The sequence below is a fragment of the Xiphias gladius genome, chromosome 19 (genome assembly GCF_016859285.1).
Source record: "Xiphias gladius isolate SHS-SW01 ecotype Sanya breed wild chromosome 19, ASM1685928v1, whole genome shotgun sequence".
In the NCBI taxonomy this organism is placed as follows: domain Eukaryota; kingdom Metazoa; phylum Chordata; class Actinopteri; order Istiophoriformes; family Xiphiidae; genus Xiphias; species Xiphias gladius.
In genome coordinates this window covers 12,303,032-12,318,827 of record NC_053418.1, presented here as the reverse complement: position 1 = coordinate 12,318,827, position 15,796 = coordinate 12,303,032, and the positions used below count along the sequence as shown (strand labels likewise).

General features: G+C 38.8%; 2 protein-coding genes across 8 annotated transcripts; one reads left to right on the top strand and one right to left on the bottom strand.

Moving 5' to 3' along the window:
- The first annotated feature begins 182 nt into the window (after positions 1-182).
- Positions 183-4,415, top strand: elac1 (elaC ribonuclease Z 1). The gene is made up of 5 exons (XM_040156074.1): positions 183-439; positions 965-1,171; positions 1,624-1,682; positions 2,286-2,496; positions 3,002-4,415. Exons 1-5 carry the CDS (start codon positions 283-285, stop codon positions 3,478-3,480), a joined length of 1,113 nt encoding a protein of 370 aa, XP_040012008.1. The 5' UTR covers positions 183-282; the 3' UTR covers positions 3,481-4,415.
- A 2,454-nt stretch (positions 4,416-6,869) lies between these two features.
- Positions 6,870-13,867, bottom strand: mier3b (mesoderm induction early response 1, family member 3 b). 7 transcript variants are annotated; one of them, XM_040156070.1, is made up of 14 exons: positions 13,286-13,531; positions 12,897-12,947; positions 12,705-12,729; positions 12,249-12,394; positions 11,542-11,664; positions 11,270-11,393; positions 10,547-10,620; positions 10,327-10,399; positions 10,047-10,195; positions 9,729-9,810; positions 8,163-8,257; positions 7,918-8,045; positions 7,609-7,763; positions 6,870-7,425 (listed from the first exon to the last, which is right to left on the bottom strand). In XM_040156070.1, the coding sequence occupies exons 4-14, from the start codon at positions 12,345-12,347 to the stop codon at positions 6,950-6,952; spliced, it is 1,578 nt and encodes a 525-aa protein (XP_040012004.1). In that variant the 5' UTR covers positions 12,348-12,394; positions 12,705-12,729; positions 12,897-12,947; positions 13,286-13,531; the 3' UTR covers positions 6,870-6,949. The 7 variants fall into 7 exon arrangements, with proteins under 7 accessions (XP_040012004.1, XP_040012005.1, XP_040012003.1 ...); XM_040156071.1 differs by lacking the exon at positions 13,286-13,531 and adding an exon at positions 13,142-13,267; XM_040156069.1 differs by lacking the exons at positions 12,897-12,947; positions 13,286-13,531 and adding an exon at positions 13,767-13,867.
- Positions 13,868-15,796: the final 1,929 nt, after the last annotated feature.

Here is a 15,796-nt window from a genome sequence, read left to right as displayed (position 1 = left end):
CTGTCAGATTTAGAGATTTCTCCTTGTTTCTGGAGGATTTTAAAATCTTTTATGCAACTCAGATGTGTGTAAATCATTCAAGCCTATTAAAAGAAATTCTCAATAAACAAGTATTTTAATTTAGAAAAATTTACGAGAAATCAGACCTAACGTGAACGCCTCACCGTCGCTCGTCCTACGTCATTACTGTGGGACTGTGTTTACAGGAAGCATGGCGTGCTGCTTCAGCGTGACGGCCAGTTGCAGACATTTTCCACTAGTCCCCCTGTAGCTTCGGGGAGGATGACCATGGATATGACTTTCCTCGGGACCGGCTCGGCCTACCCGTCTCCCCACCGCGGGGCCTCGGCTCTGGTGCTGCGGACGGAGGGGGAATGCTGGCTCTTTGACTGCGGCGAGGGAACCCAGACCCAGCTGATGAGGAGTCAGCTCAGAGCTGGTGAGTGACCGGGGCGCCCCGTGCAGCCTGCCTCGCATTCCAACATTTCTAAAGTCCACCTGAAAAGTACGTGAAAACCAACTTTGGATAAACGTGGATGAATTCTTGAGGCTTCTCTGCTCCTGCCTCTCAAAAGCGTAGAGTACAATATGCATGTCATTCAAAAGTCCACTTAATTTTAGGATCATTTTACGGTGTGTTTTATATGTTCAGACACATGAAGAAGGTGAAACACTGAGAATTTGTAGGTTGACAGCTCACCCTGGCCTTTCTTTGATTTCATGTGAACGATTAACATAATATCTCATTATCAGTCTGTCACAGTCAAACAATAAACGCCTGATGTGATAGCTAGAGGGCATTTTTGCCTTCTTTTTTATGGCTGTATTTGACCCCAGTATCACTACTTCCACTCCCATTTACTTTATTCAGCCATAATCAGTTTAGACGAACCCTCCCCTGCCCTCTCAACATTCCCGTGATAACACCTGAAGCGTGTAACAATGTGTGATGTTTTCCACCCAGGTCGAATCACCAAGGTTTTCATCTCCCACTTGCATGGAGATCACCTGTTTGGTCTCCCTGGTCTCCTTTGCACCGTGAGTCTCAACACCAACCCCGACCCTCAGCAGGACCTGAACTGTGTGGACATCTACGGGCCCCGGGGCCTACGGCACTTTCTCAGGGTGACACTCGGCCTCACGGGGTCACAGCTGCTCTTCCCTTACGCAGGCAGGTCCAGAACATGCCGACCGAGCTCTAATATCCACGCTGTACGGCACAGCGCCAGCTTGAGAACACGAGGGGTCTAGGAGCTGTGGGACAACCGGTCACTGCAGACTGTGCTGCACATTCAGACAAATCAGATATATTTGACAGACTTCTCAAGGAAACGCAAGTTATAAATCTTCGATTCACAGAGGAGCACGTACATATATACATATACACAATGTTTTTTTTTTAAACATGACAATAGAAAATCCTAGCTGTCAGCCCTGCAGTGTCTGGTGTCTCCATTTTTTTTTTAGTTATAAGACACATACAAGACAGTTTAGCTTTCTTTATTTGCCATATTGTATCCCAGTATTACCACCTACCAAATTTATTCATCACAATTGTTTTTATTGCACTTTACTCTATCCTACTCTGCTCCGATCTCACCTATACTATGTATGTTGCTGTAGTACATGAGCTGGAGCCCACACCTGAGCAGAGTCCAGAAGACGGACAGATCGGTCTGGAGGTATGTGACTAGTTGCAGTGTTTTTCCTGGGTGGTGAAAATCACGCCGCCTCTGTCTACGCACAGCAAGTAACTGGACCATCGTATTGTTTTGCGATATATGAGACTGATAGTAGCCCCCCTTTTTTTTTTTTTTTGAATAAACTCTACATTCGGATTTTTGTCATTGATTGTTATTTCTTAATAATTTCGTTTCTATAGAACTCTGATTTTTTGCCCCCTATGACTATGCTTTTGTGCAAGCTCAAAACATCGCACCCAACACAGCTCAGACAAGCCTCAGTCTGAATGACCACAGCACGATATCACCACTGAAGATGTTCACACTTACAACATTTAGCAAAATCCATGCGTCCCATCTCACCAGTGACATACTTTATCTGCAACTATTTTGCTATGTTAACGTCCAAAATACGAGCTTCTCAGGAACTAAGCAAATCTGCATTACTTTTAGCTTGACTTCCACAATTTTTTTTTTTTTTTCATTTTGTGTGATTGGATTTGAAAGATTTATGTTATCCCAAAGGAGGTTTTCTTAAACCCCACAGGATCCTGTTACTATTTCGTGTTGTTTTTACTGATGGCTTTTTTTTTTTCTCTCCAGATGACAGCAGAGTGCGGTCCTCTGCACCCACAGGAGCGACCAGGCAGGACAATCTCCCTGGATGTCTCCGGTGACTGTTACCTCCTCTTTGAATGCAAGAAGTTCGTGGTCAAAGCCTTCAGGCTGTTCCACCGCATCCCCTCCTTTGGTTTTTGCATTCAGGAGCACGATCGCCCTGGTAGACTGAAAACTGAACTACTGAAGGAACTGGGTAAAAATCACTTTGTGGCCTTTCTATATTTCTTTATTTTTATTTGGACTATTTGTGAACAAAGACAAAAAAAAAAGAGAAAGATATTGTAGGTGGTTAGTGGAGGTGGTTTAAGATGGATTTAAGAGACCCTAGACCCTAGAATTTTACAGTATATGAGGGCTACATCAAAAATGGTTAAAAAATTATTGATGACATTATATCCATAGTTGGAATTTTGACCATTAAAAATCATCTAAATACACACAGCAGGTAAAGGGGGAGACAAGATTTTAACATACAAATGAAAAACATATAAAATGTGTACACATTTGGTATTTATTGCATAGTAGTGAACTGCACAGATTTATTTCATTAAATGAATTCTAGTTCTGTTGGGAAATATTTTGAAGGTCTTGTTATCTGGAGTCTAAATTGCACAGTGGTCAGCCAAACATAAGAAAAAAAGTGACCTCCAAATGGTGCGTGGGGATAACTGTGACTGGTTTCATTGTGCGTCCCTCAGGGCTGAAGCCAGGGCCCCTCTACGGGCGTCTGAAAGCTGGAGAGACGGTAACTTTGGAAGGCGGGCGTGTGGTGCTGCCTAGTGATGTGCTGGAGGAAACCATTCCAGGGAGGAAAGTCTGCATTTTAGGGGACTGCAGCTCAATTCTTGGGCAGGGACCACTGAGTTTGTGCAATGGAGCGGACATTCTGGTTCATGAGGCGACTCTGGGGAATGAGCACCGAGAGAAAGCCGTGGACCACGGACACAGTACACCTGAGATGGCGGCGGCGGTGGCGCTGGCTTGCTGCGCGCGGAGGTTGGTGCTGTACCACTTCAGTCAGAGGTACAAACCCAGCTCCCTGCAGAAGGGAGGAGACGAGGACGACGTTTCAGAGCTCAAGAGACAGGCTGAAGAAGCTCTACAGGACAGTGGTATAGAGGTGACTCTGGCTGAGGACTTTCTGACTCTGCCCATTCCTCTCAGAAGACCAAGGTAATGAACAGCCAGTTCTTAGCCCTTACAATCAGACATATTTTTTGTCATCCTTTGATTTGGAAATCAAACATACAGTTGATATTAGGATTTTTTTTTCTCCGCATTTCCTCTGAGTTTTGTTTTGCTGTTTACACAGCTTTTTAAGTCTAACGTCTATTATCAACAAACCCTAAATTAGTCAAACATCAAAGTGAACTGAATAAAAATCTCGGCTTAAGGTCCACTTATTTGCTAATTCTGGAGCTTTCAACCATATCACGCAGTCTTCATCAACAGTTGAAGTTTGCTTGTTTGTCCTGGAAATGGAAATGTTTGCGCTTTCCATTATTGTCAATGTTGGATCTTGGTTCATTTGTTTTGATGGGAAACTTTAAACATCTACCTAAGACTCCATGACAGCTGAGCAAACTCCTGCTGCTGAAGAAGACTGTGTAATAACTGTCGAAAACTCCAGAATATGGTAGTGAACTGCAAGCGGACCTTGAGCTTACTGCATTTTTTTCAACTGTTTCCACAGTTAAAAATGAACTGTCAAGCTAAATGAAAGTTTAATGATAGTTTAATCATTATACCACAATGTGTTAATTAGTAATTATCCAAAAAAAATTTCAATTTAATCGAAATACGAGAAATTATCTCAATGAAACTGTGTGAGTAATTACATCATAGTTTTCAGTCTTACAGTTCATTTCTTTCACTTTGTGGTTTTAGTGTTGAGTTACAATCTTTCCTTATGAGTCAGCTAAAATTTCAACTTCTGTGTGATGATAAATAAAGAACATGTGATCATCTCTGAACCTTTTCCAGAGCTTTATTTCTGGATCTGTACACAAGGTATTAAAGTACAACAGAAAATACAAAATAATGTTTAACAAAAGAAAAAAGAAAACAACTCAATGTTTATGTACAATTCTTATAAACAATAAAGATAGCTTCTTGAACATTTCTCATAGTGAAGTTTTTGATTGTCTATATTTCTGGATATACATTTTTAAGTTTTGTAGGTTTTTATTCACAAAGGTGTTTTTGTTTTCATCAAAGGACTCGAGAGTTTTCTTTTTCAAAACAACTGCTATAATTTTTTTCTTTTTAAACTTCAAAACACAATACAAAATATAAAATAAATTTGTTTAGTGCTTGCTTGCACACACAAGTCTCATACCAGAGATATCGATAAAATATCACATTTTCGAGAGTTCACAGGGTGGTGAAAAACCTACTTCTACTACTTAATGGCCTTTACATTCTGACAGTTTTTCTGAGTCTTTGTACAAACCACAGGTGAAATAAATATCACTGCACTGCTAAAGCTAGAAGAGCTTGGAGGACCTACTGCATTATGCACATTGCATTAAAAGAGAAACCACTCTCCACATACTTAGAGCAGCAGCCGTCCCTTTACCATCAAGACAAATAGACAACAACATGTAAAAAGATTTTTTTTTGAGGAAAGAAAGATGAGCGTCTTTTACACATGGCTGCAAGTTTCGAATACAAAATTGCAACACTGAGTTATATCAATACGTCTTCAGGTAAAGCCGTTTTCAGTGGTACACTTGAAACAGCCACAGCTGGCATGCGTGGTTTCAGCTGTGTCGGTATCATGACTTTCCAAAGAACGAAAAAAAAATTCAAACACCAAGTCAACCGGTAAAATGCAAAACTCAAAATATCTGTACATATCTACAAATTATTGCCTTATTGACAAGGAAACAAATTAAACCTTTGTATCAACACAGATTCACAAGTGTAAGAGGTCAGTTAATAGACTTTTTAAAGGCTATTTGCTAATTATTTACATGAAACGCAGAAGTGAATATCTTCTCTGATGCTGGGCTTGGAAACTGAATAACTTGATCGAACTTGATGATTTAGAGGCATGAATCCTGTCTGTACACACATAATGGTGAAATACTAGATCTATGGACATGACAAACATGATGAACCCCTGAAACAAAGTAATTATTCATAGCACAATGCATAGATAAATTAAGTTAATACTACTACTGCATCCAATCAACTGACGATGACCCGCTAAACATTTCATAGTTCACAATTATGGACTCAAGTCAAGATAACAAGGCTCCATTTCTGCTACTAGACTCCAAAAAATTGTCAACCAGATTATATGAGGCATTCTCTACTCAGTACAGGTTAGGCAGAGTTTGAATACAAAATCAGAGTGGCTTTAAATAAAGAGATAATACTGCTAGCTGGCCTACCTAAGCTTACTAAGTGGTCTGAAAATGAAATGGCATTACTGGATTTCGTAACATATACAGCTAAACTTGCCTAAGAGTAGCATGAGTGAAAGCATGAGCTGAAAGGACTAAACAAAATCTCATAGTTAAAAGCATGCGCAATAAATAGATACTTTACTGTGCCTGCTGATGTCTGTTTGAATGGCTATTAAACTAACCATTATCTCTGCATTGCAGAGTTTGCTTGTCTGACTGATAGCCTCCTAGAAAGAAGTAGGATTTAAAAACAAAAAACAAAACTTGATATCCGACAGTAAAACAAGGTGACTCCCATCATGTTATTCTGCACAGGTATCCTTCAACCGTTCACCTGTTTAAAAATGTAATAGAAAAAATATGAATCAGGGACTATAATTTGGGTATGACTACATGGGATATAAATGAACTGTAGCAAACATTTCAATTTTCCAGTTTGGCCACTTTGAACAGTAAAAAAAAAAGTAAACAAGCAGACAAACTACAGACAAGCTTCCACAGGAGAAAATAAAAAGAAAACCAAACTGGAAGGCCTTTGCAGCTAAAGCCAGCACTTCCTGGTCTTCAAGCTATTCTCCATGCTAGTGTTGCTCTTCATACAATATCTAGCCAGGTTTATTTGGAGACAAATAAAACCATTTGCACTAGTCTGGTTACTGAAAAGTACCTGTAAACCAAACACTAATAAAAAGTACCACTTCAAACAACAAAGACGGGCAACTAAATACTAAGACTACAGGCAGAAAACTAAGCCAGTTTTGGCAGCTGAAAAGAATGGCAGGATAACATACTGTAGCTCTGAAGATGTTGTGTGTAGATGTAAGGGAGGAAGATACACAACTCTCCTACTGCAGCCTCTGGGCCCCACTGTACATGGACGTTACACATCTCAAGACCGCAAAAAATAAAATAAAATAAATGGCTATATAAACTCTTGAGAGAAATCAAGATTTTAGTTCTATATGATAGACATCACTGATGTCATATTACACAAAAAATGAAAACAAAAAAAGTATATTCATATACATATAGATATCTATATCTATATATAGATATATAGATATAGATATCTATATATATCTATATCTATATATAGATATAGATATATATAGATATCTATATCTATATATAATAGAAATTTAAACAAATTGGATTCTCCAGTGAGGTCAGTCTTATGTACAAGCGGGATAAGAGGTTTCAAAAGGGAAGAACAAGGGAAGAAGACGAGGAAGATCACTCTGACTGAAGTGCTGCAGTGTGCTGTGTGTGGTGCCGTGCATGTGCTCCCAGAAACCCGTTGGGCTCGCCGCTGCCAGCTAAGCTCCCAAAGTCTGTGACAGACACTGCCATTTTGGCACCGGTGATTCGGTGGTGGTGTGTCGTTGTCCGTCGCGCTTCGAAGTCCACTCCAAGGTTACCCACAGACACATCATTGATAAAGGAGTCAGGCAGCGCCATCTTGAGTCTCTTAGAAGGCCGCTCGCAGTCCTTGCTGACACACACTCCTCCTAGCTGGCCCAGGTCAGAGTGGTAGAAGCCAGCGTCGAGTATGTTGAGGCAGTCGGGGTCTGCACCGTTGGAAGGGAACCCAAGGGATTCGTCGTGGTTCAGGGACGCACGATGGAGACTTTCCAACGGAGGAAAGCTGTAGGAGTCCAGGCAACTAACCTCTGCAGGGCTGCACACTGTGGCTACACTGTTACTCAAAGCTGCAAGAAGACAAGGCACACAATTAACACTTACTGACTGAAAGCAATGAGAGACTTGATTAAGGGGAGAAAAACAATATGACAAATGATGAAAATGAATAGTTGTCTATGATGTTATCAAGTATTTCTATCTTTTCAAGTTTTTCCAGAGCTGCAAAACTAAGTCCTATTACTTGTCATTACCTGTGAGGTCGCTGGCAGTGATGGAGTTGAGCAGGCTGAGTTGTTGGTCTGTGGTAGTCTCCAGCCTTCCTCCTCCACCTGCTCCTGAACACACAGAGGAGGAACTGTCCACTGCCAGTCCCTCAGCTTCATCCACCAGCCTGTCCATCAGGTCACTGACCACAAAGAAACATATTTAATTGTAAGTGGGGTTGTTTCGTCCAAATTGTGTGCACTTTTTTCATTTTTTTCAAAGCTCATCGTAGTAAACATAAGCAAAAACACAAAAGGAATGCGAACACATATAGTGAATCTTCCCCTGCCACTTACGTTACACCAGGATAGCTGCTGTATTTTTTCTTCCCAAACCGATTCTGCTGCACAAAGAGGTCAAAGCGCTCTGACTTTTTCCACATGTAATAAAACGCCACACATTCTGGTACTGTTCGTGTTGTGACCTAAGGGGGAAAAAAAAAGTCAAAAGGAATGAGAATCTTTCACAGCTTTATATGAATATATTTATATCTATATGTATCTTTTCATGTCTGTTTAAGAAAGCATGTAATAAGACTCACTTTGTGTTTCTGTATGAGGTGAAAATTTTTGTCATACATCTGTAGTGCGTGTTCAAAGTTCTTGCATTCCTCTTCTGACCATGGAGGTGATTTTTCTGTAATGAAACCAGAAAAACATTTTTGTATTGGTGATGCAAAATCAAGTGATCCATGTGTAGACAAAAGGTTAAGCCCACCAAGAAATTTTGGTTGAGTTCATTCGAATCTTTTTAACCCCCAAATTGACTGTGAGGTCTTTTAATACAAAGAATAACTAAAGACAACAACTAACTTATCAAATATCAAAATCTTTCTCATCATGTTTGGGGATCCGTCGTAAAATGACAAGCATTGGACTGTTTGATTGGAGTGAGTATAAAACATTAGAAACAACATTCAATTTGGATTGGGAAATATCCAGTATAAACTGCATAACAGGTACAGATATAAACCTCGTTATGGGAAATTCTATACTGTTTGTTACTGTACAGCATGGATTTTAATCATCACCTCATGTCATATAAAATTCACGAGCATCAGTGTGACTCACTGCATGCTAATGAGAGTGCAAACAAACTGTGGAAAGGGCCGCAGGTGCATTCAAATAATGAAAATGTTAGAAGAGAAAAAAAAGTCGAGTCAACAATAGCGCGGCAGGGAAAAAAAAAGAAAATCAAACACTGAGCAGAATACAGACGTCATCAGCGGCAAGACAGAGGACCCTCTTATCAGAGCAAAATCAAACATGTCAAAAAATGAGTAATGTTAGAAAATGTACTCAGACTCTAACAAGTTACTGTGGGATTGTTATGAGGGATTATGTGATCTTCCAGTGTGATTGGACATTCATGTCGATATAAAAACTCCTAGGATTCTGATTTTACAGTTTACACTGCAGTCGCATTGCCATGGATCTATTCTGTATCAGATTCAGGGATGCCTATTAATGTGATCCAACTAAGAATAGAAATAATATAAAATTAGAAATTAAATATTAGACTCCATGTTACACTGCAGTACTACATGGGATTGGTGATCCTATTTAACTTCCTTTATTACTTTAAATAATCTTTTATAAATGTATTTTACTTGCATTTAATTATTTTATCCTTTCTCCTTAAGGTGTGTTTTAATAAGACGATTCTTGATAAAGAATGCATGATAAAAATCCTTTGCACTTTAAATGAAAATCCAGACTTCCTCCATCTGGCTGCTCATGTGCAACTGAGAAATCCTGAAAACTAATAGCTGGATGGGCATGACACTTGCTGTGGACATTATGATCCGTCAGAATGATGACTACCGATTTTGGAAAAAAAACCCATAAACTTTGCCCAGCGGCTACTGTAATGTACTTGTATTGTCACTTACCCAGTACAATGTTGACTGTCAAGTAATGCAGATTATTAGGCCCAGTTAGAAGCCTATATTCTGTTGAGTATTTTATTACGTGTCTGTAAGATCTTTGTAGACAACCTTTCAGCCTGTGCATATATAGTTGCTAAACACTAGAAATGCCATAAGACCATTGAATTTAGAAATGACAGTTTCGTACAGTATGTGTGTAGAACCTGTTTCATTGTTTACCTTTTGAGGACTTTACATGGCTGCAGTATCTCTCTAGTGCTTCACGGGTGTTGTAGTTGCACTTGACAAGCTCATGCAAAGCCTATGTGGAAGGAGTGAAATGGTCAAGACTGGATTATTGTCAAAAGTTAATAAAATGTACCAATAAACAGAGGAACTCAGAAATAATGTGAAGAATTCAGCGCCAAATTGATATAGAATTTGGTAAAATAAGTTAATGAAAATGATGATGACTACATAAGCTTTCATACATTGTTAATACTATGCTCATCATTTTGTTACAACATGAAAGGTTTAATAAATAAAGACATGACTGACCTGCTCATTGTCTCGAACATACATCCCTGGTTTGTCACATCCTGTCTTTTCATCTGTTGTCCGTGACAACAATTCAGACAGAAAACTCCTAACCTTGTTTTCAGGAAATGTACCTGGACTCCATAATAACTCATCTTCATCTTCATATACTGCATAAAAAAGTACATTAAAGTGAGATTAGTCACCTTGTGTCTTTATTGTATGGACAGAAACATAGTAAGCAATCACATTAAAGAATATATTAGGCACACACGTTGAAAACAGAAAAAGAGGCAGTCACCTTTCTCCCCATCTTTGTAGTGACATAGGCAAGAAGGAACTTCTGCTTGGTACTGTGTTCCCACCATTATTTCCTTTAATAAAAAAAATATATCAAACAAAAAGACAATACCTATCATGTTTATACAAAAGAGCAAACTTGCACAGATTCAGCTTAAAACATTAAGTAAACTTTCTTTATCCCTGTCTTAATGTGTTCCACAATGAAATGTGTCCTTTACCTTTCTGGAGTCCTCTGGGCTTGGGCCATCTTCATCACACTCCGATTCTTTATCACCATCAGAGATGGCATTGGCTGCCAAAATAATAAAGAACAACAGATAAATAACTTTACACATAAAGTCCATGGGCACACCTCAGGCTGGGTGCCAAGGCCTGACGCTTTAACTGTCAAATTTGGTACTGTAATAGGTGATCTTGCCATTACCTCTCCTGGAATAAAGATACCTGAGACGTAACTAATCTTAAATCTCTATTTCCTAAATCAGATATACACTAGTACAAAACAGATTCAAGATTTGGCCATACTGTACAGTGTCATAAGATTTTTGACAAAAAAAATTTGTCTGCACATAATGTAGCACTTAGTGCATGACTGTACTTTAGTGAGTGCAGGGTAAATTAACCAACACATTTCTTTAATCGTGTTAAACTGCATTTTTTGTAAATATAATACATTTTTGTGAATGTTTAACATAGTTTAACATACTGAAATAGTTGCTGAAATCGTTCTAAATGCAAAGCGTTTTTTAAAAATGTCTGCATCTCACATATTTTCAAATAATAAAAGTCTATACATTTTAGTTATTACATGATTCTAATATTTGTATTAATGTCTTGAATCTGGTCATTTTACTTATTTTTTAATAAGGTACTGCATAACAATTATCCTGCCCAGCTACAGACAAGAAGTACTTTTTTAGAATTTGTAACCTATCACTTACATCGAAGTGTTCTTGGGAAGAAATCAGTGGCCTCATGGGAGGTGACTGAAGGGGTAAGATCGTCAGCTGAGGACTGGGTCTCCTCCTCATAGTCTCCAGACAGCAGGTCTTTAGCTATTTCCTCCTAGGGAAAAGGAATAATATCAATTGTATACTGAGACAGATCAAGGGGGATCAACAGGATATCTGAATTACATATTGAAGATAAATGCATTTACACCTCATAATGTTTCCCAAATCTACTAGCTGACTATATAACATCACATATTTACCTTGTCCAAAGTCATGTCAGGCAGCTCATCGGTAAGGTCTCCAGAGGAGCTGTCTATACTGGAGCCTGCTGAAGCCCCGTAGCGATAGATGGCCAATAGGTCTTCCAAAGGCATGTTCCCCTCCTGGTGGGGGGAGGGGCAAATTTAGTACTTCATAAATTAAGTAAACGTAATTTGTATTTCCCCTTTACTATCTAAACTACAATACACCATTCAGATTGAAAAATCTTATACATCTCACTTAATTCTAGCTCTACAGGTATAGTACTGCTCAAACTTTTTCGCGCAAAACAGCAAATTATTTTTTTCAAAATGTAAGCTTGGTTATGACACAGTGATTCAGTGTCACCATAAAACAACTTCTGCGTTCCACTAACGTGATGTATGTGTACTTAAACTTAGCTGGCCTTTATTAATTTTATCATCTGGAATTATGAATCAGGCGGCTTCCCCTTGTACTCATAAAGGTAACACCAGCAACTGTCACGCTCTTACAATATCAAGTTTTTTTTTTCTCCAGTGAAAACACAGCTTCGACATTTACAGCCCTACTGCACTAAGGAGACATGCACTCTAGTTACCACATCAATGATACATCCACAACTTTTATATCCACAAATGCAGATTTGACTAGTTTCAATCATCGCTTCCATTACATTTGCACAGGTAAATCCAGTTTTCAGCATTTTGTACATTTAGTTGTTCACCTTTTCCAGATCTGCAATCTCAGAGCTGAAATTCCTCCCTCCATCCAGAGACTCTTCTTCCTCCAGAGTCCTCTCATCATCATACTCATGAACTAACATTTCTGCTGTTGGGTCAAAGTCATGGTCCTCTGATGATAAAGAGCCAACTGAGCGAGAGAAAGAGAAGGCGAGAAAAAGGAATCATGAATTTCTGTCTTATCACACAAATTAGCTTTTTTAGTCTGGAAATTAAAAGTTTCCCTCTTAAAAAGATAAATTCTTTTAGTTATTATGTTGCGATTACATTAATTTCAAAGCAATTTTCTGTGACAAAATTATTCACTGGACTATGCGCAAAGAATATACTTTCATCTTGATATTGCTGCTATGCAACATTACTTAATTAAAATACAAGTCAATTAAGTACGTTATAAAGTGTAGATACTATTACTCAGTTTATGGCGGAGGTTTTCTTACCTGGACTTGAACTCCCTAGGGAAGCCTGCAAAAAAATAAAACCACAGCATAAATGAATGCAATAGTTGAAACATGAGTTCAACTATTAGGCGCGTTAACACGAGATAACAAAATCAGGCGAAGTTAGAAAAATGTCTTTTATGACCACCGAAAATAGTTGGGCAAGAAGGCTGTATTTACCGCTAACGTTACCTGAAATAGGTCGCCAGTACGTTAGTCGTGAACGCTACACACCGAGTACAACTGTGAACAAAATGTATTTTTAAAACCTGGAATTAAAAGGATTCCTATCGTGGGACACCACCAGAGTCAAAATAGAGGAATGCAGAGAGACATTACGATTTATGCAGTGTCGGTTTCTGTAATAGTTAGCTAGCCAGCAAGCTAACCCCAAAGCCCACTGTTAACGTTATCCATCGAAAAATGTAAACACTAACTTCGTTTGGGCGGCAATGTAATCGCTAGAGTTGAATTATCTTTACGATATAGGTGTCGTCAATTAAGCCTAAATATAAAAAAATAAAATTCCATTCATCACAAACACGGTATAATCTGATATTTCCTTTAACCAGCGAGCTAACCTTAAATTTACGTATCAATTTACACAGCCGCTACACCAAAGCAGCTGAGAGAGCGAAGGCGCAGCGGCCTTGTAGTGAAGGATCAGTCCAGACATTCAAGCATATTTTAGAGGAATAAAAATTACATTTATGACATGAAACACGCTATACAGAAGGAAAAAAGCATTGTTTCTTCAATCGATAACATAAAAATGAAAAATACAACACACAACATTTAAAAATATCGATTTTAGATCGATTGCTTCTCCCCTGTTTTCCCTCTTACCTCCGCCATATTGGTACCTTTAGCTAATGGGCTCGTTCTAGCGCAGTACCCGGATCAGCGCTCTGAACCAATCAGCGGTCCAGGTGACCGCTCTAGTCGTGACGCCGTTCAAACCAACCACTGATCAGACTAACGGTAATCATTTATAAACGTTAAATCTACGGTGTGAGAATAAAATGAAAACACAAGGACAGAAATCACATCACCCGTACGTACCCATCATGTATCAATAACACGGCGTTGAGTCTGTTAATATCTCACACAATGACATTTTGCTAGAACATTCCCAGGAACATCCCAGCTGATTCCCTGTTCCCAATACTGTTTATCGCAGCTGTCGTAGCTGTAGCATTTTTAAAGCTCCGTGTTAACCGGTTACGATTTTTTGTCACTATATGTTCCTGTTAGAGCCTGTGGTCGTGGTCACAGTGACTTCAAATGGAAGTAGTGAGGTTTTTAGTTGTATAATTCCAATAGGATTGCAATTTGTTGCCTCATTTTGTTCGGGTGGTGTAGCTGTCATTTTTCACATAATATTAATAGTGATACTAAACACTGAGGTGTCTTTTAAGAAAAGTAATGGAAGTGACAAATCGTCAATGCTGCGGGGTAAAAATATAACCAAGAGCTATATTTCTTTTTTTCATAGTTTTTTCATTGATTTTTCACTGATCAGAGTATTTTTTCTTATCACATGATAATCTGACACAAGTTTAAAAAAAATTAGATCTCTGATAAATGCGCCATTGAAACTTTGTCTTATCACTCTTGTTTGAACAACATGGCCTAAGGTTTTCGCAAACTGTTGTGGCAGCAGTTTTTCTGTTTTGTTCAAATTAAATCTGTACTGGTCTAAAGACCAAAAACAGTACAAACTATTCAACTATGTAATGAACTAAATAGTTGGAAATATATTGCATTCAGTTGTAGGCGATTAAAACCGTTTTATTTTTAATTTTTTTTTTTTTTTTTTTTTTGGCTGAGGTTTCTTTGTTGCCGTTCATTTCTGCCTGAAACGCTGTTGGTTTGCTGCATCTCCCCATCTGTGGCCAAAACTAATTTTCATCCTTTAATATCACTAGTGACTTACTCATACAATAACACTTCACTTCAAAAAGTCCGAACTAGCCCTTTAAGGCGAGGGTTGAACTTCCTCAACAATTTGGACTGGATAATAAAACAATCATGTCCCTTAATCCTTGTCAGAAATAAATGTGAAAATGAAAAACTGTGGTGGATAATTTGTTCAGTGTACGGGCCACCAGAGGGCAAAAGTAGCCTACACTTCAAAAGTATGGCTACTCACACCACTGACATCCTTACTCTTCCCTCCCTTCCTGTTTTGGATGACTTTGTAACCTCTTGTCATATTTTATCATGTAGCCACATGGGAAAACAGGTTGGCAGCTTGAACAGGTACAAGTTATGGTGGCATTAAGGCCCAGTTTCAGTGAATGTTACTGTGAAGAAAAAAGAAAAAAAAAAACAACCTTAAAGGCTAAACATTTTGTTTGGTTGAATATCAGGCTGTTGAAACAGTCCCCCAGTGTTTAACTGGGAGCAGCAGAGGCTTAAGGTACTTGGAGGGGAGGGGTACGACACATATACATTCACATCCAGAAACAACCATAAAAATGTATACATTAACATACACCTGCAGAAACATTGCAGGCAGCATTGTTGACTCTCTAGGCGCTTCTTGCATTAAACACTTGTTTATCTCGTGATATGGACTAGACAGAACATACAGTATAACTAATAGCCATGCTGACTAATGGGTTGCAAGTGGTGGGTGTCAAACTCTTTAAGTTAAACTATACCAAAGAGTCACAGGTTATTGCTGTTTACATATTAAATTTAATTTGTCATTGGGAGATCTCTTTCTTTTTTTTTAAACCCGCACTGCCAGTAAGCACTGTTTGGAAAACAGAGTCCCCGAAAGGTGTAAGGAGGGAAGCGTGGGCTTCCTTTCGAGAACTCTACAAACAAATGAGTCACTATGTTCAGACAGCTCAGAAGCACATCCCTCTGCAGGCCACATCTGTTAACTTCGTCCCCGAGCTTAGCTGGACCAAAATAAGGACCCTAAACTGGACCGGATAAAGTTAAACAACCTTTTCAATTATATACAGTGTAGACTTTTAATATCTAACTCGAATGGTTACCCCACCAAAAGTATTGGTTCTTCTTCTTCGTCTCCTTCTTCTCCTTCTTAGTCTTATCAGTAGTAGCAGCGGTATCCTTTC